General features: G+C 42.1%; 1 protein-coding gene across 1 annotated transcript; it reads left to right on the top strand.

The window, feature by feature from the left end:
• The first annotated feature begins 1,127 nt into the window (after positions 1 to 1,127).
• tmem116 (transmembrane protein 116) lies at positions 1,128 to 20,178 on the top strand. The gene is made up of 11 exons (XM_038304552.1): positions 1,128 to 2,021; positions 3,417 to 3,463; positions 4,939 to 4,999; positions 5,094 to 5,225; positions 10,529 to 10,633; positions 17,161 to 17,210; positions 17,308 to 17,391; positions 17,481 to 17,616; positions 17,704 to 17,848; positions 17,930 to 18,009; positions 19,975 to 20,178. Exons 1-11 carry the CDS (start codon positions 1,857 to 1,859, stop codon positions 20,143 to 20,145), a joined length of 1,176 nt encoding a protein of 391 aa, XP_038160480.1. The 5' UTR covers positions 1,128 to 1,856; the 3' UTR covers positions 20,146 to 20,178.
• Positions 20,179 to 22,150: the final 1,972 nt, after the last annotated feature.

Raw genomic sequence — 22,150 nt, 5'->3', positions numbered from 1 at the left:
AATCGACTGGTGAAGATGGAGCAGCTAGAAGAGGGAGGTGCGCAAGAACACTGGGACCCTTTTCCCACCTGGATCCCCGCTCTTTTTGGCCCTCATGTCCCTCCGTTGTCACACAAACTTGCCTCCACTTCCTCACCGCCTCGGCCGTATCTAGACCCACAGCTAGTTCCTGATTTGCCCTCTGGCATTGTGGCGTGGAATAACATCGCAGACCACGCTTCAATACTGGGCAGAAATCAAAAATAAGTGAGACACACTGCTGGGGGAGGATAACCAGCGCTTCTGCCCTCAGATCTTGATATAAAAAAAAAGAAATAAGCTGAGATGTTTTTTGTCACCTTGTTAAATGGCAGAGCTCAGCCTTAGAACACTGGACTTTCCTTCCAGACTGACAATGATGGTTTTCTGCTTTCAGCTACTTTAGATCGCAGATGAAATGTAAAATAATAGCAAATATAGGTAATAATATGTTGAGATTCTAGAAGAGATTCGATCCTTAAGAAACGGGTGCAATACAGTTTGTCCGAGTGGAGTTGCCGTATGTTGACGTCATGAGAAGGGGCGGGGCCACGAGCAGATCTGGTGCCTACACCGGCTTGCTTGGATTTACAATGAATCCTGGGATATCCAAGGCTACAGAGGATACAGCGGACCTGTCCTTCAAAACACTCAAAAAGAAGGTTGCATTCGTCTGCCGCATAACGAGGAGTCTTCTAATCTGAACAGACCGCGGTGCTGTGATGTAATCAGCCGATGGCCTTCAGAGGACGAAGCCCCTTAATTCGAACCCAGCAAGGGATTATTCTAAACTTTTTAAAGAAATGTTTCTTTTTTCATTTCTTGAAATTTTTGCTTTGTTTTCAATAATATTGGAAAGGTTTTCTCCCCATACTGTCAGAGGATCTAAACTGTAATCCTGGTTCCCTCATCACTCAGGCCTTAGCTGCTGCCTTGCTCAAGGACACAGTGTTTGTGTATCTGGATCCATGTGTTGAATTCCACTGATTGATTCTCCATTAATGCATCAATAAAAAATAGGAGGAAATCTGCTGCTTTTTCTGTTTTAAAGACACAGAGAAGGTTTAAAACACAGAGATCAGACCTGAGGTCGTTTCACCAACAGGTTTACTGAAAACTGAGTTTTCTAAACCTGAAATCAGGGATACTGACTTTTCCGGTCACAAGAAGATGCCTAAGGAGATACACGCCTGTTAAGGTAGTTTAAAGTCTATTTTTCATACAAAACTAAAGGGATAAACACAAATGTGACGTCTTGCGCATGTGTACTGACTATAAGTATGCTGGTCTGACAGAACACCGTCCTCCGTGCTCGTCCCACCTAGCTGCTATATGTTTACTTTATTAATTTGCTGCATCTAAAAATATCAAAGATATTTTCATTTTAAACATAGATATGAAATAATAAAATATAACCTACAATAACTTAAATGATATCAGTGTACTAGGTCATCAATTCAGTTTAGTCTGTCCAATCAGCTGCCTGTAGTGTATTATAATGTCCAGCAGGTGTCAGTATTCTGTGAGACAGAATCAATGCAGCATCAATCCATTTAGGCTTCAGATGCCTCATTAAGCCCAGAATGAAGCCAATATTTTCTTCCTGAGAACATGAGATAATTTTTTATCTGCCTGCAGGTGTTTATTTACCTGTTTGTCAGAGGATTACAAAAATCCACCTGAGGGGGTTTATTATTTTCCTAAAGTCCCTCTGGATCTGGACTCTTCTGGTACCAGTGGCTTCCAGGTTCTGTTCTGGACCCAGAGGGGGGTTCTACATATAGAAGACCAAGCTGAATGCTTCTGGCTTGGTGTCTGTCCAGGAGGATATTTCATCCATGCAGGGGGCGGGGCTAACATCTTCAGGCCACGCCCCCTGCAGGATAAAAGCTGCAGCTTCAGGTCTGATTGTGATTCTTCACAGATCAGTCAACATGTTGCCTTTGCTGAACTTCTCCCTCAGCCCAGAGACAAACACCACCGGAGCCGTGGACTGGACCCAGGTAAGGGAGGGGGGTTGATTAAATCAGATTAAACTCCTGATTAAATCATCATCATGATCTGTTTTCACTCTGCTTTAAACTCTACTTTAAAGTATTTTGACAGAAGCATTTTTTCCTTGCAGCTGAGATTCATTTTAATCCATTAAACTCTTAAAGTTTGAAACATAAAATGCAGAAAAATCTGATTTGTGCTGAAATGGCAGCAAGAATAAGATCATTTTATTTACTGATGTTTCAGAGTAAATCTCTCTCATCTTCAATGATTAACTTTTTTAGAAACCCTTTTTAGCCCTTAGTTTAAACTCAAGGATGCTTTATCTGGTTTATCTGATTTATTTTTAATATTGTTTTATTACTGTTAAAGTTTGAACCTTTCTGCTGTAGGTACCTGTGGGTTTTTAAACCCTCTGCACAGACTTACAGGGAACTTCCTTCTATCTCAGCCCTCCATGAACTGATCCTAAATGGCTCCCAGGAAGCTCATATTTCTCTTATGTTTACGCTCAGAGAATCAGAACCAGTTTGCTCTAAATCAGGGGTCACCAATTAAAAATCAGCGGGATCCGAATAAATAAACCTATCAACCAGTAAAGATCCGGAGACATTTTTAATTATAATCTGTTACTTTAGATAGAATTTAACACTGAAATAAACTGAGGTTTTTATGCATCAGTGTTATACATTATAATTTAAAATATGTCCGTACCTTTACTGGTTGATGATTTGCTTTATTTGGACTCCACTGATTTTTAATTGGTTACTCCCAGTATAAAACCTGGAACTAAACGCTATTTCTGACATTCTGAATTGAAAAAGGTTTCAACAAAGTCCAGTGGATTGTTGTTGTTGTTGTTTTTGTTTTTTTTTGGAATGAGTTTCTATGGATGTGGATCTATGCTGGGATCAGAACCAGATGTTTTGGTCCAGATCTATGATCTCAGAACAACAGAGTGAAGCTAAATTTCATCTGAGAGAATAAAATAAATGTTTCTGCTCTGGATAAATTGACTTTTCTTTATCACTGGAAAAAATGGAAATCTAAATTACCGGTATTATTTTTTTTCTTAAAACCAGTGCCTTTGTTCTTTAATTGAGGAGGTAAATGAGACACTTTGCCAATGGAAATATATATAAATAAGAAAATTATTTGTTAATCTAATTTTAAGAGTAAAAATCCTCATTCCGTTGGCAAATCATTTTATTTATCTACTCAAATTAAGGGTAAATACACTTAATTTACTAATTTTGTACTTATTTCTTGGTAATTTTTGCAGAGTTGTTTATTAGAGCGGAGTTCTTGGGGTCGGTGCTTCTTGCTCTGGATGGGGGAAGGAGACGGGTTCTGCAGGAGTTCCTCTGCAGCAGTAGGTTGACCTCGTGTTTCTCTCTCTGCAGGTCTATGAGGCGGTCAGATGGATCCAGCTGATCATGGCGCTGTTCAGGTTGGTCCCTGCTTGATCCTTAACAGAATCAGGTCCGATCAGCAAGATGCTGCTCATGTTGCTGGTTCTGAATCCAACAGCTTCAGTTTGGCTCCTTTTAGGATGATTGGTTTCATTCCTACGTCCAAAGGTTCAGAACATTGAAGCACCAGCAGCAAGTTATTGTTATCACACAGGTGGTTCTGGTTCTGAGGAACGGATCGTTTCCATGGCGCCATCCCGCTCAGCTCGTTCAAGCAAACATGCTTACTGCAGACACAGGGCCGCGTGAAGTTCCCTCCACAGAGAAGCTGCAGAGGAGGCATCTCAGAGGTTCTGGGTGGACCAACATGGACCACATGCAAAGGTTCAGTTTGGTGGAAGAGCAGCAGATGGTAACGGCTGCGATCAGAAGTCCAGCAGGGGCTTTGGAGCGGCTGATCATGGGCCGGGATATTGATGATGGTCTGCTTCCAGGAGAAATGGGAACATCTGGAATCAGGAAACGCTGACCTGGAACCACCTGAGTTCTATTCCGTTTATTTCTATAGCTCCAATTCACATCAGGTCACTAAGGAAAACCAGCTGATTGCATCGACTCATTGACTCTTCAGCAATCCCTCACACTAAGCATGCTTGTAGCGACAGTGGAGAGGAAAAACTCCCTTTGAACAGGAAGAAACCTCCAGCAGAACCAGGCTCAGTGTGAGCGGCCATCTGCTGAGGCCCACTGGGGTTCAAGGAGACAGAAGCAGACATAGAAAAAGAAGCATAGATACAAAAGGCAACTGTCAACCAGCTCCACAGGCGGCCCCGTCCAGGAAACACACAGCCAGGCAGACGAGCTCCGAGCCAGCTCCCATGTCGTAATGGAGGAGAATAAGAATAATCCTAGATTTCTTTTTAATCCGGTTGCCAAACTCACCCAGAGCCATAGCTCTGTTGAACCGTCCATTCCATCTGATCTTAGCAGCAATGATTTTATGGGATTCTTTTTAAATAAGATTAATCTTATTAAAAATAAGATCATAAGCACTCCTCTGTCCGCGATTGTATCTGAGGTAGTCATGGAATCTGAACTGGGTTTAGACCGCTTTGATCCAGTTGAACTTTCAGAGTTAGCAAAATTATTGTCTTCATCTAAGCCTTCAACTTGGATGTTAGATCCAGTTCCAACCAGGTTATTTAAGGAGGTATTCCCTTTGATCTCCTCCATTTTAGATGTGATTAATCTATCTCTGTTACAGGGATATGTACCAAAGGCTGTTAAGGTTCATCTGGTCTGTTCCTGTTTGGCTGTGACTCCATCCTGGAGAGAAATATCAGCTGTGCTGCTGCCATCAACACCTTTGTTTCTAGATGTTGGAGCTTGGCCTGTTTTCCAGTGTAGTCCTGTTTCTCTGACTGCGTCTAACTGGATGTGCTTTGATTTTCCTTCCTTTATCTGAAAGCTAATTTTTCTGATCATTAACGGCAGATTGTTTCCTTTTTCCCAGCATCCTTGGTTCGGGCTCCATCATCTGTCTGATTATTCCCAGACTCAGCCATACGCCGGAGGTCAGTCACTCCAGCCGGTTCAGGCTAACATCTGGGCCGGGCTCTGGTGTCGCAGCGCATCTTTAAAGCTGCTGTCCTGTTGTTGGTTTTGCAGCTGCAGCCTCTGTTCCAGCTCAGCGTTGCCGACCTGCTGCTGGCCGCCTGCTGGCTGATCGGAGCCGTCCTCTACTCGCAGCGCTGCAACCAGCTCAGCCTGCTCTGCTACAACCTGCACACAGTGGAGCAGGTAGCCATCCCTCTGCTGCTTCTGGGGTTTTTAGGGGAAAGTTTTTTAGAAATTTCAGTGAAAATGTGAGGAATTTCCATGAGTTGTATTTAGAGCCGGGTCCCGTTTCCTCCTAATGCACAAAACCTTCACTGTTAGGAAATAACAGCTTCCTTAAAAACCCATCTGAGGCTAAAACCGCAGGCAGGGAACCAACGTATACAAAACAAGCTGTAGTCTGTCCTAATGCTTTGATCCGGTTTCTAACTAAACACAGAACTGGTGTGAGTACCAGGACGTCCACGACCAAGACATGCCAACGTAGGGGAAGTAGTTTATTACCATTAGTGAAAATAAACAAGAAAAAAGTCAGTAGGAAGGATGAAGGCTGTTCTGCCAAATGCATATTATGCATTAACCCAGTTTAGCTTGAATAATCAATGATATTAATACTTTCAGGGTTAGGAAACATGTCAATTCAGTTCTATTCAGTTTATTTCTATAGCTCCAATTCACATCATGTCATCTCAGGTCACTTTCCAGTTCACCCAGATCATCCAGTCAGATTGATTCAAAGTTTTCTATCTAAGGAAAACTAGCTGATTGCATCGACTCATCGGCTACATTCACACTGCAGGCCTTAATGCTCAATTTCGGTGTTTTTTTTTTGCGAAATCCATTTTTTTTTGCGTTGCGTTGCCGTTCATATTTCCAAATATATGCGACTCCTATGTGATCTCCTGTGTGAACTGCAGTCATACAACGCAAGTGTCCCGCATGCGATGACATCACAGGCTAGCGTGTTTACGGAAGAAAACATGGATGGTAGCAATCTTTCCCAACCATAAAAACGCAATCTTTTCAACATGGTTAAACATAAATACTGCTCTCTGCATCGTCATCCGCCATGGTTGTTGTTTTTCTTGCCGCTTCTGCGTAGCAAGACGCAGAATCGTGACCTTTGTCGGGTATTAATAACGTTCGTTCAGGTCGGATGAATGCGACCTGCCCGTTCAGACACATGTCGCATTTGAAAAGATCCGATTCGTATCGTTTTCAGGACCACAGAGCCAAGTGGCCTGGCATTGACTCTTCAGCAATCCCTCGCACTAGGCATGCTTGTAGCGACAGTTGAGAGGAAAAACTCCCTTTTAAGAAGACGAAAACCTCCAGCAGAACCAGGCTCAGTGTGAGCAGCCAGCACCGTGGGGTTAAAGGAATAGTACACCCAAAACATGATTAGCCTTCATTTTCTACTCACCCCCATGCTGAACAACACTCTGGAGTACTTTTTTGATATCTCAAATGCATCTGGAGATCTGGGAGGCTTCTTGTTGTCTGCTGACATTCAAATAATGGAGGTCTATGGCGCCCGAGACAGAAATGTCCATAAAAGTCCACAAAAAACGTGTCAATATTCCTCCATACTGCTCGTCCAATGTATTCCAAGTGTCCTGAGTGGGTAGCGTCCATGATTTACTCGAAACGAAGTCATTTAGAATGTTTTAGAGCATAAACAGTAGTGTATAGGATTTCCTGAAAGCGCGTTCACGAGTCTACGGAAGCCGGCAGACCAAACCAGCGCATTCAGCTCGGCAAAGAACTCATGCTCTTCCTCAACACTGAAGTCCTCAGACATTTTTCTTTCGTTGTTTCTTTCTTTGCACAGGTAAACGGCACATTTCTTCTTCTACGCTTGCATTATCGGCAGAGCAGACGCTGAATGCGCACTTTCATCTGGTTTGGTCTGCCGCGGTTTCCGTAGACTCGTGAACGCGCTTTTAGGAAATCCTATACACTACTGTTTATGCTCTAAAAACATTCTAAATGACTTTGTTTTGAGTAAATTCTGGACGCTACCCACTCAGGACACTTGGAATACATTGGACGAGCAGTATGGAGGAATATTGACACGTTTTTTGTGGACTTTTATGGACCTTTCTGCCTCGGGCGCCATAGACCTCCATTATTTGAATGTCAGCAGACAGCAAGAAGCCTCCCAGATCTCCAGATGCATTTGAGATATCAAAAAAGTACTCCAGAGTGTTGTTCAGCATGGGGGTGAGTAGAAAATGAAGGCTAATCATGTTTTGGGTGTACTATTCCTTTAAGGGTCTTACTCAAGGACCCAGAGGGGCAGTTTATGGGAGTTGGCTTCGAACTCACAACCTCAGGATCTCTATGCAGTAGCCACTAGGCCGCTAAAAAAATATATTTTTTTTAAGGCTGTCCCTAATGTGCAGCATCAGAGGAGCAGTCTGGGGTTTAACTCACCCTGGATTACAGGTTCTATGCACCAATCTCTAGGACACCACCTCCGCTACTTTCATGAGATTTGATACCTTGAGGTAGTATAAGTCAATTGAATATGGATTCAATTCTGGCACGCAACACTTTTTGTTCCTCTCTGTAAGCTGATAAAGCAGAAGTGCAAATGACATGTATATTTTAATAAAAATAACAGAACCCGAGGATGCAGCTTTGAGGAACGCCTCTTCACTTGTTTTTCTTTTTAACTCGTACATAAACCTAAAAAAAACCTTAATCAGATGACATGCCTTCTAAAAGGGTTTTTCTGAAAGTAACTTTTAATGTCATGAGTTTTTATTTTTAAATGGGGCTGTACTAACCTGGAGCTGAACCCAGAACATCTGTTTTCTCTTCACTATCTGGATTTTCCCTCCAGATCAGCAAAGCCACCGTCATGGTCAACATCTGGCGTAAAAAGCAGCAGCTAAACCGTCTGAGGTTTCTCCCACACATCTGGCCTTGATGTGTTTGGAACAATTAGGGCTGAAAATATTTATTGGATAAATTGATAAATAGTTTAGTGATGGATGTTAACTGGAGTATAAACAGTCTGGAAGATGATCTTTGCTAAAAGAATAACTCAGTCAGAGAATTCAATTCTATTCAGTGTATTTCTATAGCTCCAATTCACATCATGTAATCTCAGGTCACTTTCCAGTTCACCAGATCATCCAGTCAGATTTATTAAAAGTTTTCTATCTAAGGAAAACCAGCTGATTGCATCGACTCATTGACTCTTCAGCAATCCCTCACACTAAGCATGCTTGTAGCGACAGTGGAGAGGAAAAACTCCCTTTGAACAGGAAGAAACCTCCAGCAGAACCAGGCTCAGTGTGAGCGGCCATCTGCTGAGGCCCACTGGGGTTCAAGGAGACAGAAGCAGACGTAGAAAAAGAAGGATACAAAAGGCAACTGTCAACCAGCTCCACAGGCGGCCCCGTCCAGGAAACACACAGCCAGGCAGAGGAGAGAAGCCACTAAACTAAAACCTGACAATAATAAAAGCTTTTTATTAACTGTGAACAAACCTTCCTGGTCTAAAAGAACAAATTTAAACTAACTTGGATCTTTTGTTTGAGCGTTTTCTCTCCAGAAGCTTCTGGACCTGAACTGATGTTGGTGTCTGAAATGTTGATGTTTAATACAGGAAACTTTTTTTTAGCATCCTTTGCTACACATGCTAAAGTTAACCCTAAAGATATGCTGGGTTATGAAACGTTGATTTCAGTTATAGAGAAGAACATTCATTTCCGTGCATTTTTTTGTGTTTTTATCATGAAATAATCATAAGTACATTAAAAAAATTATTTTTTGATGACTTTTTTTTTTTTTTTACCCAATTTCTCGATGAATTTTCAGAATGTTCAATTGATAAAATGATCGCTAGCCGGAGACCTTATCATAAACCGCTAACGTCTGTTTCCAAACTCCCAGTCAGATGGATGGTTCTTCATGAACCGCCGCCTGGATGTCTGGATGCTGATGAAACCTTAAGCTGTAGTTCTGTCAGATCAGCGTACCCATAGTCAGTACACATGATCAAGACGTCCCATTGCTGCTTATCTCATTAGTTTTGTATGAAAAATAGACTTTAAACTACCTCAACAGACGTCATTTTATCCCCAGAGGGTCTTAGGAGCAAATTCTGGCCAAAATTCCACGTGTGAATTAAGGCAAGTCCAGCTCCCAAACTATAAATAGGAAATACAATTGTTTATATTTGTATAACAGAAAAGCATTGAGGAATATTTTTCAATTTTTTTTTTGTCACCATGTCTGATTTATAGGTGATTAAACAAAGAAAAAAAATGAAAAATATTTAGCCTCGCCACGTTTGTTTTCCAAAATAAACACTGCAAAACACCATAAAAACCCATCTGAAGCTCAGACTTTATAGATCCACATCTGAACTCAAGCTAATTTGGACTGAATAAGTTGAAGCATGTTTGTTTGTTCCACAAAGGTTTTAGTGGGCAGTGTGATTTTGGCACAATGCATTAAGTGCAAAAATGCATTTTTTTCAACTCATAATAGGGAATCTGGTCAGAAAAATACGCTGATTTCCATTATTGGAGACCTTCTGCATAAGACAAATCCTTTACTCCTAAGATTTATTTGTTGTTTCATTGAAATATATCAATAAACTGAATAGAAAATAAGAATAACAGAGTAAGCTTATGTAACGCATGCCGGTTACATCACCAAAAATGGTCGCACGATGACCTCCTTGGAAAGGTCTGAGCCTCTAGTTTCCAATGATGCCGGCCATAAGGGGGCGGGGCTAAAAATGAAGACCTGCTGATGCATTGCTCCCGCACAGTCACACTTTTCAGCTGGAATTTTACATCTTATTGTATGTGTTTACACAGATGTAAAACAAAAAGTATTTGTGAAAAAATAATTTTTAAACCTGTTTAAAATTTTAAAAGCCCCATTTGAGAGGCGGGTGGATGAAACACCATGTGACTGTTTTGGCCATTTCTATAAATGGATAAACATCAGCTGGAGTCAGCTGGGCCCTGTACCAGGCCCACCATACGCTTAAAAAACAAACAAACCCAAAACTATGCAATTAAATAGTTTTTTTGTACATGACTAAAGGGATAAATGGGTTTTAACTATTAGTATGCTCATCTGACAGAACAGTCATTAATTTTGTTACTGATGCTCAGATTTCCAGGGTAGAAATGTGGTCTGTGAAGCTATCAGCTGCTGAGAGGAACCATGAGGATGTGGAAGTTCCTGTAGCTCCAGGAACAAACATCCTTATCTGTGTTTAAATCAAAGTTGATTCATCCAGAACTGGGTCAGTAATGGGAGGAAATGGAGCGGCAGAACCAGGCCAGAGTTCTGACCGGGCAGAACACATTCCTGACCTATATCTATTGTGCGGATTTCAGCTGCTGCTGTAACCCTCTTCCGCTGGAGGGTGTAAAAAACGGTCCGAACCAAGTGGATCTGAGGTTCTGGAAGGAAAAGGAGTAAACTGAAACCCATTTCAAACTCTGTTTCAGATTCTGTACATGGCCTCCTTCTTCTTCACCCTGAACTATGTGTGGAACCTCTACACGGTAACCAGGGAGAAGTTCAACAGCTGCTTCAGCGGATACTCCGTACAGGTACATCCACACCTCAGAACCTCTGGACTTCAGAGCATCTCCTACAAAGCCTGAAGTTATTCTTATTATGAACAATATTGACTCAAAGAATCGATCAGTTTTACCCACCAGCTCTGCTTATCCCTAAATAAAACGATTCTGGAAGATCCAAACAGCTTTTCCAAAACTTTTATTGTCTTTATATTGGACCAAATTTTAGTTTTCTTCTCCAAATGTTTTGCTTCTGGTGAATGATCCAAATAAGTTAAATAATATAAAACAGGAATTTATTTTCTAAAAAAGATTTTTTTTTTTTTAAATTATATAAAAAAATTTATAAAATGAGATTCCATACTTAGTTTAGTTCAGTTTATCTCAGTTTAGCTTAGCTTAGCTTAGCTTAGTTTAGTTTATCTTAGCTTAGTTTAGCTTATCTTAGCTTAGCTTAGTTTAGCTTATCTTAGTTTAGCTTATCTTAGCTTATCTTAGCTTATCTTAGCTTAGTTTAGCTTATCTTAGCTTATCTTAGCTTAGTTTAGCTTAGCTTAGCTTAGTTTAGTTTAGTTTAGCTTATCTTAGCTTAGTTTAGTTTAGCTTATCTTAGCTTAGCTTAGTTGATCCAGAGATCAGTAGGTCAGCTCAGTTTACGAAAACTTATCTTAGCACCTGCCTCTTATTTTTTTATTAACCTCCTTTAACTTAGTTTGGAAAAAAAAATAGTCCCTTCTAATGTCTTTATTTTGGTGTTGTATACGTTGCTTAGCTTAGCAGCTATTAGGAAAAAGGGGTGTTGTTAAATAAAGCTGTTTAGCCTAATTTAACCTGATTTAGCCATTTTAGCTGAAGTTATTTGAACTTATTTTATTCTACTCTGACATACCTAATTTAGCTTAGCTTAGTTTAGTTTAGCTTAGCTTAGTTTAGTTTAGCTTATCTTATCTTAGCTTAGCTTAGTTCATCCAGGGAACAGTAGGTCAGCTCAGTTTACGAAAACTTATCTTAGCACCTGCCTCTTATTTTTTATTAACCTCCTTTAACTTAGTTTGGAAAATATTTTAATAAATAGTCCCTTCTAATGTCTTTATTTTGGTGTTGTATACGTTGTTTAGCTTAGCAGCTATTAGGAAAAAGGGGTGTTGTTAAATAAAGCTGTTTAGCCTAATTTAACCTGATTTGGCTATTTTAGTTAAAGTTATTTGAACTTATTTTATTCTACTCTGACATACCTAATTTAGCTTAGCTTAGTTTAGTTTAGCTTAGCTTATCTTAGCTTAGCTTAGTTGATCCAGAGAACAGTAGGTCAGCTCAGTTTACGAAAACTTATCTTAGCACCTGCCTCTTATTTTTTATTAACCTCCTTTAACTTAGTTTGGAAAATATTTTAATAAATAGTCCCTTCTAATGTCTTTATTTTGGTGTTGTATACGTTGTTTAGCTTAGCAGCTATTAGGAAAAAGGGGTGTTGTTAAATAAAGCTGTTTAGCCTAATTTAACCTGATTTGGCTATTTTAGTTAAAGTTATTTGAACTTATTTTATTCTACTCTGACATACCTAATTTAGCTTAGCTTAGTTTAGTTTAGCTTAGCTTATCTTAGCTTAGCTTAGTTGATCCAGAGAACAGTAGGTCAGCTCAGTTTACGAAAACTTATCTTAGCACCTGCCTCTTATTTTTTATTAACCTCCTTTAACTTAGTTTGGAAAAAAAAAAAGTCCCTTCTAATGTCTTTATTTTGGTGTTGTATACGTTGCTTAGCTTAGCAGCTATTAGGAAAAAGGGGTGTTGTTAAATAAAGCTGTTTAGCCTAATTTAACCTGATTTAGCCATTTTAGCTGAAGTTATTTTAACTTATTTTATTCTACTCTGACATACCTAATTTAGCTTAGCTTAGTTTAGTTTAGCTTAGCTTAGTTTAGTTTAGCTTATCTTAGCTTAGCTTAGTTCATCCAGGGAACAGTAGGTCAGCTCAGTTTACGAAAACTTATCTTAGCACCTCCCTCTTATTTTTTATTAACCTCCTTTAACTTAGTTTGGAAAATATTTAAAAAAATAGTCCCTTCTAATGTCTTTATTTTGGTGTTGTATACGTTGTTTAGCTTAGCAGCTATTAGGAAAAAGGGGTGTTGTTAAATAAAGCTGTTTAGCCTAATTTAACCTGATTTAGCCATTTTAGCTGAAGTTATTTGAACTTATTTTATTCTGCCCTGACATACCTAATTTAGCTTAGCTTAGTTTGGTCTAGCTTAGTAAAGCTTAGCTAAGCAGCATGTATCTCAGCTAAATTTAGCTTAGCTCATCCAGGGAGCCCAGATTAGGTCGGCTTGCTTTAATTAAATTGACATTAGCCTTATTATTTTCAACTTACATCAAATCCCGCCTGTTTATCCCCCCCCAACTTAATTCAACTTAATTTAGAAAAAGAAACAAAGAGTTGAAATCTTCAATTTGCTAAGTTTTAATCAATTTTTTCTGTCTTAACTTGTTTAGCTTAACAGCCCTTAGGAAATGCTGGAGGGCTGTGACAGAAATCAGTTTATCTTGATTTAGCTATTGTAGCTGAAGTTAACCTTATTCTATTGGTTTTTCATTTTGTGCCTAATTAGGGGGGCCACATGCCGAAGGCATGGCCCACCTACTACTATCTCACATATTTATTCCGCGTATTATACTAGCTTATAGTTCTCCTCGCCACCAAAACTTCGGCACCTAACTAGTCCCGCACGGTTTGGCGGATCGGGCCCAAAGTTGGCACACGCGTCGGGACCAATGGGGTGATGTGTGCTTGTATATAACTTTCTCATTAGTCCGAAGGTTTGCGAATTATTAGCGAAAACGTCGCAAAAAAAATCCCATAGGAAATGAATGGGGAGAGCAAAAAAAAGCATAAAAAACAGCACTTCACTGTGTCACCATACATTCACCTAGAAAAACAGTTTAAAGCTCAGTTTGTAGATAAATCCTTCGTCTATTTAAAACTGAAGACGGTATGTTGATAACTGCTACGGTTTTTGTATAATCAGACCTCAAGCGCCACAAAGTTTTAGCAAAATCCTGCCTGCTAGAGTGGAGCAACTGAAAATTTAGAGTGTGAGGCAGCCGTTTTTTTAAGACCAAAAAACATTTTAAACTCGCCCTCACGGCCACATATTTATAGCTAGAGTCACCATTTTTGGTCAGTTTGTAGACTGAAATCTCTGGACCCACACAATGTCTTCGTAATTACGGTAGGATTAATACTTTTCCTTAAAAACCCTCCAGACCGACCTAAAGTCGATCAAAATCAGAGCCGTTTTTCATTGGTTTTGGAGCTGAAGAGAGGAGAAAAACGATTGACAGTATGTGTTTTAAACTCGTCATAAATATTGTTCTGAAAGACACACATACACCAAAGTTGGCATAGTTGGAGTCAAAGGATGGCTGACGCTCACGGTGAAAATTTTTTTTCAATAACTCATACGGTTTTTGCTCAGCAGTCGTTTGTTCGGAGGACATTTTAAGCACCAGAAAGCTAGGTGAGAGGGATCTGCTGCAGCTAGCTCAATTAGAAGATCAGGTGTGAGAAAACGTTTTGTCTTTTTCTTTCTCTTCCCATTCAGGTTGTAGATGACCTACAGCCATGAAAGTTACTCCAATTGAAGACAAGATATAGCTGTTGCTTAGATAAAAATAATTTTTCAGATACCTTTTACGGTTTTTACTCAGCAGTCGTTTGTTCGGAGGGGTGCTTTAGCAGCTTAAAGGTGAGTGAGAGGAGCTGCTGCAGTTAAAACAAAGGGAGGAGCAGGTGGGATCAGCCATTTTGTTTGTGCTTCGTTTTGGGTTGTGAAAGACCTACAGACATGAAGGTTACCCCAGTCTGAGACAAAGGATAGATGTTGCTTTCACTGAAAGAATTTTTCAAATACCTTTTACGGTTTTTGCTCAGCAGTCGTTTGTTCGGAGCTGTTCCTCCCATTCAAAAAAGCCTGAGAGCTAAGGAACGATAGTGCTGCGCTTTTCTCTCTGTCACTGACAGGCTCGTTAAGCGTTGTCAAGGTAACCGTGCTTCAAACAGATTTTACCTCTGCTGTTTTAAACAGCACATATTAATCTAATGGAGGGTGAAAGCACAGATTTAACATTGGGAAATGGATACTATATGACTGCTGTCCATGACACTTCCCTTGCCACTCAACACTGATAGACTTTCAAAATAAGACTCCAGGGACCCTTTCAAAATAAAAGCCTCTATATTTTTTACATATATTTATTGCCCTATATGGCTCAACATTATGACCCAAACTCAACCCCATTTTAGAGAATAGACTCTAGGAGACTGTTTAAAACACACCCTATGGCAAATTTCAAAATAAAAGCCTCCCATTTCATCTTCATCTACTGCCCTAATAACATGGAAAAAAGAGTGATTTAACGATTGGAAAGTAATCAACTATCATTGCTGGGTCTGAACATTTTCTCTAAACACAACTCTGTTGGACTTTCAAAATAAGACTCCAGGGACCCTACAAAATAAAAGCCTCTAGATTATACTAATGCAGTAATTGATGCAAATGGCTCAACATTATGACCCAAACATTTCCAGGTTGTTTTTATTAGACTCTAGTGACCTTTTCAAAACACACCCCAGAGCAAATTTCACAATAAAAGTCTCCCATTTACTCTGTAATACAGCAGCTATTCACCTAATAACATGGAAAACCAGTGATTTAACATTTGGAAATGGATTCTATATCACTGCTGGGCATGACCCATCTTTTGATGCACATCCATGATAGACTTTCAAAATAACACTACAGGGACTCTACAGAATAAAAGCCTCTTCCTTATACACACTCATACATTCTGGCATATTGCTCATAGCCATTTGTAATTTCATCACTGCAATGGCTCTGAGCATGCGGGCGGAGCCCGCCATTGGTGATTTCATCACTGCAATGGCTCTTAGAAGGCGGGCGAAGCCCGCCAATGGTGATTTCATCACTGCAATGGCTCTTAGCAGGCGGGCAGAGCCCGCCAACTGCGCTTTACCCACTGCGGTTCAATATGGACAACCCATATTACCCTTGTGCATCATATGCTGTGCATGTCTATTTCCCAGATTTCAGCACAAGTGGCACACAGCTCTCTTTGCCCATGACCTAGCCCTCTTTCCTTCCCTCAGCAGCCCTCAAAGGCGTAAGCAGTTGGTCTGGGGAGCCCCAATGTCACTTGCCAGGGCCGTATTGGCCCAGTTACCCAGACGGGCAGTAGGTGGCCCCCCTCAAAATTTCTTTAGAAATTTTCTAGTTTATCTTAGCTCTCCTAAGTGTTGATTGAAAACCGTTATTATACCTTTTATTTTTACAGGCAAGTCATTAAGAACAAGTTCTTATTTCCAATGGTGGCCTGACAAGTGGAGTAACCAAGATGGAATGAAGCAGAATGATGAAAAAGGGGTCCCTATGTCCTCCAGCAGTCTAAGCCTATAGCAGCGGAACTATAGAGATAGCTCAGGATAACCTGAGCCACTCTAACTAGAAGCTTTATCAAAAAGGAAAGTTTTAAGCCTAGCCTTAAAAGTAGACAGGGTGTCTAAAACTGGTAGTTGTTCCACAGGGAAGCAGTGCTGTTTGTTTTGGAATAAGTAATTGTAGATGAAGTGAGGAGCGGGTGTTGTAAGTGAAAGGTTTTGGCTGCAGCAGGTGACCTAAATAAGGAGGTGAGCGGCTGGGAAAGGTCTCATAAATGAAGATGAACCAGAGTTTTGTCGATTGTGAAGGGAGGGCCAGTTATCAGATGAACACAGAGCGCAGTGGTGCGTATTGAAAGGAGCATTTATGGCAAACCTGATGGCGGAATGGTAAAGATTGTCAACTTTTGATTGAGTGGATTTGCAAGCAACCCTATATATTGTCTCCATAGTCTAAAATGGGTAGAATGGTCATTTGGGTAAGAGTTAGTTTCCCAGAAGTGGTGAAGGAAGTGCGGTTTCTGTAAAGGAAACTAAGCTTAGCCTTGACTTTAGATTGTAGCTTGGCCTGTTTTCCAGTGTAGTCCTGTTTCTCTGACTGTGACTAACTGGATGTGCTCTCTTCATCCTCTGACATGGGAGCTGGCTCGGAGCTCGTCTGCCTGGCTGTGTGTTTCCTGGACGGGGCCGCCTGTGGAGCTGGTTGACAGTTGCCTTTTGTATCTATGCTTCTTTTTCTATGTCTGCTTCTGTGTCCTTGATCCCCAGTGGGGCTCAGCAGATGGCCGCTCACACTGAGCCTGGTTCTGCTGAAGGTTTCTTCCTGTTCAAAGGGAGTTTTTCCTCTCCACTGTCGCTACAAGCATGCTTAGTGTGAGGGATTGCTGAAGAGTCAATGAGTCGATGCAATCAGCTGGTTTTCCTTAGATAGAAGATCTAGTGAACTGTACAGTTCGTTGAGGTGACGTGTTGTGAATTGGAGCTATAGAAATAAACTGAATAGAATAGATTTGAAGGCCTGCAGGGGCGATCTTTTATCTCTTTCTTTCATCATACATAAATGTTTGCTTTCTGAGTATTTTTCTCCTCTTTTCCCACAGTTTTCCAACAGAGTGTCTCTGACGGCGAAACTGATTGCTCTGTTTTCAAGGTGAGTAGAACCAGCAGTAGTCGATCTACCTGGAAAACACCTGGAAACCACCTGGAGTCTCCTGGAGGCTGATCCTTCTCTCCTGTTTGCTCTTCAGCCTGGTTCCTGCGCTGCTGATGGTTCCTGTCTTCGTCCAAGGGAACGCGGGCCACTGTCAGACCAACTTCAGCGAGCCCTACAGGTGAGCGCACGCCTGAATCGAGGCGTTCTGACTGTTAGCGTTTCTGTGAGGTCTCCTCGGACCCTGACGGCGTCCGGTTCTGACACCAGGTGTCTGCTGATGCACACCGGAGCTCTGTTTCTGCGCCCGGGTCACCAGCAGCTGAGCAGTACCTGCAGCATTCTGCACCGCTACCAGATCGTAGTCTTCCTCAGCACCTTCCTCTTCACTCTGCTGGGCATCACGGTGAGTTCAGGAGGTTCGGATCAGGTGTAACCTGACCCCGACCCCATCGGCCCGTGTTTGATTAAGAAAAACAATCCTGTCCCCCAGATCCTTGTGGTCAAAGCTCGATGCATCCAGAGGCGCGCTGTGACTGCAAACGGTTACCTAGGCAACGAGCAGCGAGCCTTGTTCCGGGTGATGGACCTGCGGATGCTGCTGTACCCTCTGGTCTTCGTCTTCTGCTGGGGACCAGGTGCGTTTCTGTCCGATCAGGCGGCGGCTCGGTTGCAGGGTCCGTCTGACGCCGTGTCTGTTTGTTTCTGGGCTTTTTCAGCCGTTACTCTGGCCTTCCTTCGGGTGGCGAAGCCGTCATCGGGTCACGGCGTGCTGGGAGTCTGCCTCTACATATCCGAGGTCAGTTTGGTTCTGAGTGGAGATGCACCGATCCGGTCGTATCGGGCCGATACTTTGAGGTCTGACCTGTAGAGCAGAGGTCGCCGCTGAGGGGGGGGGAATCAACAAGTTTAATCCCATCATGTGATTTTTATTTTTGTTTTTACAAATTTTAAAACATTTTCTGTTTAAAGCGTAAAATCACAACTTGGTGCAATCTGAGTGTCTGGACTTACTAAACCGTACTAGATATTTCCACAGTCCTAAATCTATTTTCTTTCCGTTTGTACATAGATACAGCAATATTTGAGCTTTAAGCTGTTATTATTTTGAGATGATTGTTAATGTAAGGTTTTAAATTTAACGTATATTTAACTTTTTGTTACGGTAATTTTTTTGGTACAAATTTAACAATACAAGTTACATTAAAGCGTTCATAATACTCTTCATTGCATCTTCATAGCAATTTTAAAGCTTGAATCAATTTTTTTTCGGGGGGGGCAACATCAATGTCTTTCATTGGGCCCGTTTCCTGGCGGCGCCCCTGCTCACAAGGCGCTGCTTCAGCTGCTGCTCCAGACGCGCTGCAGGACCTTCTGATGCATTTAAAACGGCGGCTTCTGCTGCTCAAAGCGCCTGCTGTGTGCATGGGCGGTTCTAGACAGGGGCCAATGGGGGCCAGTGCCCCTGTAGATCATGTCCTGGTCCCTGTGATGGCCGCTGTACTGAAGACATAATGCTGAAATAAATTCTAATGATGATGCGCTGGAACAGACATGGTGACTCATAGGTCATTTGGATCTATTTCATACAAATTCTGTTTTAATAATTATTTAAAAGAATAAAATGATAGCTTTGGCGGTATTGATACAGGATCCCAGTTTTCATTTGCTAAAAGTAAAAAAAAAATAAATAAATAGAAAAAACTCAAATTTTTATGCTTTAATTTATCAGTTTTTCTTGAACTCTAATTCAGATTTTATAGAAAACAGTAAAATATGTAAAATTCCTAAATTCTGAATGTATATTGATGTAATAAGACATAGCTAAGACAATTTAATTAGACTTAATTGAATAGAAATTTCACTTCATGCAGCTCTCTTAATGTATTTAAATCCCTTTGCCTGCTTTTATTTCATGCTTTTCTGTTACCCCCTGAAAACACGCTGGCCCCCCTCCTGGCCCCCTGCTACATTTGGTCTAGAACCGCCTCTGGCGATGTGAACGTAGCATCAGAGATGATTCAGCTGTTCTAGAAAAGTTTTCCTCAGTCTTCCAGTTCAGAAGAAAATATCCAGTTTGCTTGGATTTAAGGAGGAAAGGGAATGGACAGCATCTCTACATCTGCAGAGCGGAAGGTGTCCCTGCAGAGCGGAAGGTGTCCCTGTAGAGCGGAAGGTGTCCCTGTAGAGCAGAAGGTGTCCCTGCAGAGCAGAAGGTGCCCTGCAGAGCAGAAGGTGCCCTGCAGAGTGGAAGGTGTCCCTGCAGAGCGGAAGGTGTCCCTGCAGAGCGGAAGGTGTCCCTGCAGAGCGGAAGGTGTCCCTGCAGAGTAGAAGGTGTCCCTGCAGAGCGGAAGGTGTCCCTGCAGAGCAGAAGGTGCCCTGCAGAGCGGAAGGTGTCCCTGCAGAGTAGAAGGTGTCCCCGCAGAGCGGAAGGTGTCCCCGCAGAGCGGAAGGTGTCCCTGCAGAGCGGAAGGTGCCCTGCAGAGCAGAAGGTGCCCTGCAGAGTAGAAGGTGTCCCCGCAGAGCGGAAGGTGTCCCCGCAGAGCAGAAGGTGTCCCTGCAGAGTAGAAGGTGTCCCTGCAGAGTAGAAGGTGTCCCTGCAGAGTAGAAGGTGTCTCTGCAGAGTAGAAGGTGTCCCTGCAGAGTAGAAGGTGTCTCTGCAGAGTAGAAGGTGTCCCTGCAGAGTAGAAGGTGTCCCTGCAGAGTAGAAGGTGTCCCTGCAGAGCGACCTGGAGCTCACGTCTTCGCTCTGTTTGCTCCTCAGGCTTTCACTTCGGCCTCTCAGGGTTTCCTCAACTGCCTGGTCTACGGTTGGACCCGCCTGCACCTCCGACGCGCCGGCTTGATGTTTTTCTCTCGAGACGTGGACACCCAGACCCCCCTGCTGCGCTCCCAGCAGAGCAGGAGCTACCACACCCCTCGCACCATTGGCTGAGGGGAGCAGATGAAGTGAAACTGGGGGGGGGGGGGGGGGGGGGGGGGGGGTTGCTTTCTGCCACACACTCCAAAGGGAGTTGGGTTTTTGACTTTCACTTTCCACTGGAGGAGAAAAACCCAGCCGTTGTTGTTCTGCACAGGACTGAGACCCCCCCCCCCGATCCTGAACCGCTGAGGTGAGAAAAGAGGAAGAGGAAGAGCGGGGGGGAGTTTACCTGGAGAGGAAGAGGAACGAAAAAAAAAACAGGATTTGAGAAAGTTTGATTCGGTCGAAGCTCCAAAAACCTGACAGCTGCCAATCTGACAGGAAGTGACATCATCAGTCTGAGCCGAAGTACGTAGAAGATGCTGCTGTTCAGAAGGAGAACGTTTTCTGTTTGGGATGGACTAATAAAAATGCCAAACTTTCGTATCTCAACTTAACCTTTAAATGAAAAAATGAAGCAAAACAAGATATAAAATAAAACAAATTAAAAATAAATAAAAAATCCCGACAATAATCTGAGGCTGATCCAAAGGCGGCAACTTGTAAATATTTATTGATCTTTGATTATTACTGTTATAATCTGTGATGCTTTGTAATTAAACCGTCTTAAAAAATTTTTGGAAGCGTTTTGGTTTCTGATTTAAAGAATCCAGCCTGAAACGATGCAGGGGGGATTTACCATTAAGCAATACCAGGCAGTTGCCTAGAGCCCCGAGTTACTGGGGGACCAATAAAACTCTGTTTACATGTATGATTAATACAACTAGTCAAACACAGACTTACGCAGAAAATGTTATTTTCACCAAGAACATACAAAAAAAGAAGATTTCAGATGATGGAAACAAGAAAAAACACGCTATCCAGCCTATAAATATGGGCAATAAATATAACTTTACAATCCAGCTGTTGCTCTAAGGTTGCATTTTTCAGGGGCAGATATAATTTAATCAACTTTGGTGTTCGTACTTGATTGTTAAGACTATATACACTCACCGGCCCCTTTATTAGGTACCCCATGCTAGTAACGGGTTGGACCCCCTTTTACCTGCAGAACTGCCTCAGTTCTTGGTGGCATAGATTCAACAAGGTGCTGGAAGCATTCCTCAGGGAGTTTGGTCCATATTGACATGATGGCATCACACAGTTGCCGCAGATTTGTCGGCTGCACATCCATGATGCGAATCTCCCGTTCCACCACATCCCAAAGATGCTCTATTGGATTGAGATCTGGTGACTGTGGAGGCCATTTGAGTACAGTGAACTCATTGTCATGTTCAAGAAACCAGTCTGAGATGATTCCAGCTTTATGACATGGCGCATTATCCTGCTGAAAGTAGCCATCAGAAGTTGGGTACATTGTGGTCATAAAGGGATGGACATGGTCAGCAACAATACTCAGGTAGGCTGTGGCGTTGCAACGATGCTCAATTGGTACCAAGGGGCCCAAAGAGTGCCAAGAAAATATTCCCCACTCCATGACACCACCACCACCAGCCTGAACCATTGATACAAGGCAGGATGGATCCATGCTTTCATGTTGTAGACGCCAAATTCTGACCCTACCATCCGAATGTCGCAGCAGAAATCGAGACTCATCAGACCAGGCAACGTTTTTCCAATCTTCTATTGTCCAATTTCCATGAGCTTGTGCAAATTGTAGCCTCAGTTTCCTGTTCTTAGCTGAAAGGAGTGGCACCCGGTATGGTCTTCTGCTGCTGTAGCCCATCTGCCTCAAAGTTCCACGTACTGTGCGTTCAGAGATGCTCTTCTGCCCACCTTGGTTGTAACGGGTGGTTATTTGAGTCACTGTTGCCCTTCTATCAGCTCCAACCAGTCTGGCCATTCTCCTCTGACCTCTGGCATCAACAAGGCATTTCCGCCCACAGAACTGCCGCTCGCTGGATGTTTTTTCTTTTTCGGACCATTCTCTGTAAACCCTAGAGATGGTTGTGCGTGAAAATCCCAGTAGATCAGCAGTTTCTGAAATACTCAGACCTGCCCTTCTGGCACCAACAAT

The sequence above is a fragment of the Cyprinodon tularosa genome, unplaced genomic scaffold (assembly GCF_016077235.1).
Source record: "Cyprinodon tularosa strain WSP-4 unplaced genomic scaffold, ASM1607723v1 ctg538, whole genome shotgun sequence".
NCBI lineage: Eukaryota > Metazoa > Chordata > Actinopteri > Cyprinodontiformes > Cyprinodontidae > Cyprinodon > Cyprinodon tularosa.
Note: the sequence above shows the minus strand (reverse complement) of the source record. Positions and strands in the feature narration are given on the sequence as shown.

Excerpts from the sequence above, each read along its gene's own strand:
- tmem116 (XM_038304552.1), top strand. The coding sequence starts at position 1,857 with ATGCAGGGGGCGGGGCTAACATCTTCAGGCCACGCCCCCTGCAGGATA. Across the intron at positions 10,634-17,160 it reads TCAGCGGATACTCCGTACAG|TTTTCCAACAGAGTGTCTCT; the intron begins GTACATCCACAC and ends CTTTTCCCACAG. Across the intron at positions 18,010-19,974 it reads TCTGCCTCTACATATCCGAG|GCTTTCACTTCGGCCTCTCA; the intron begins GTCAGTTTGGTT and ends TTTGCTCCTCAG.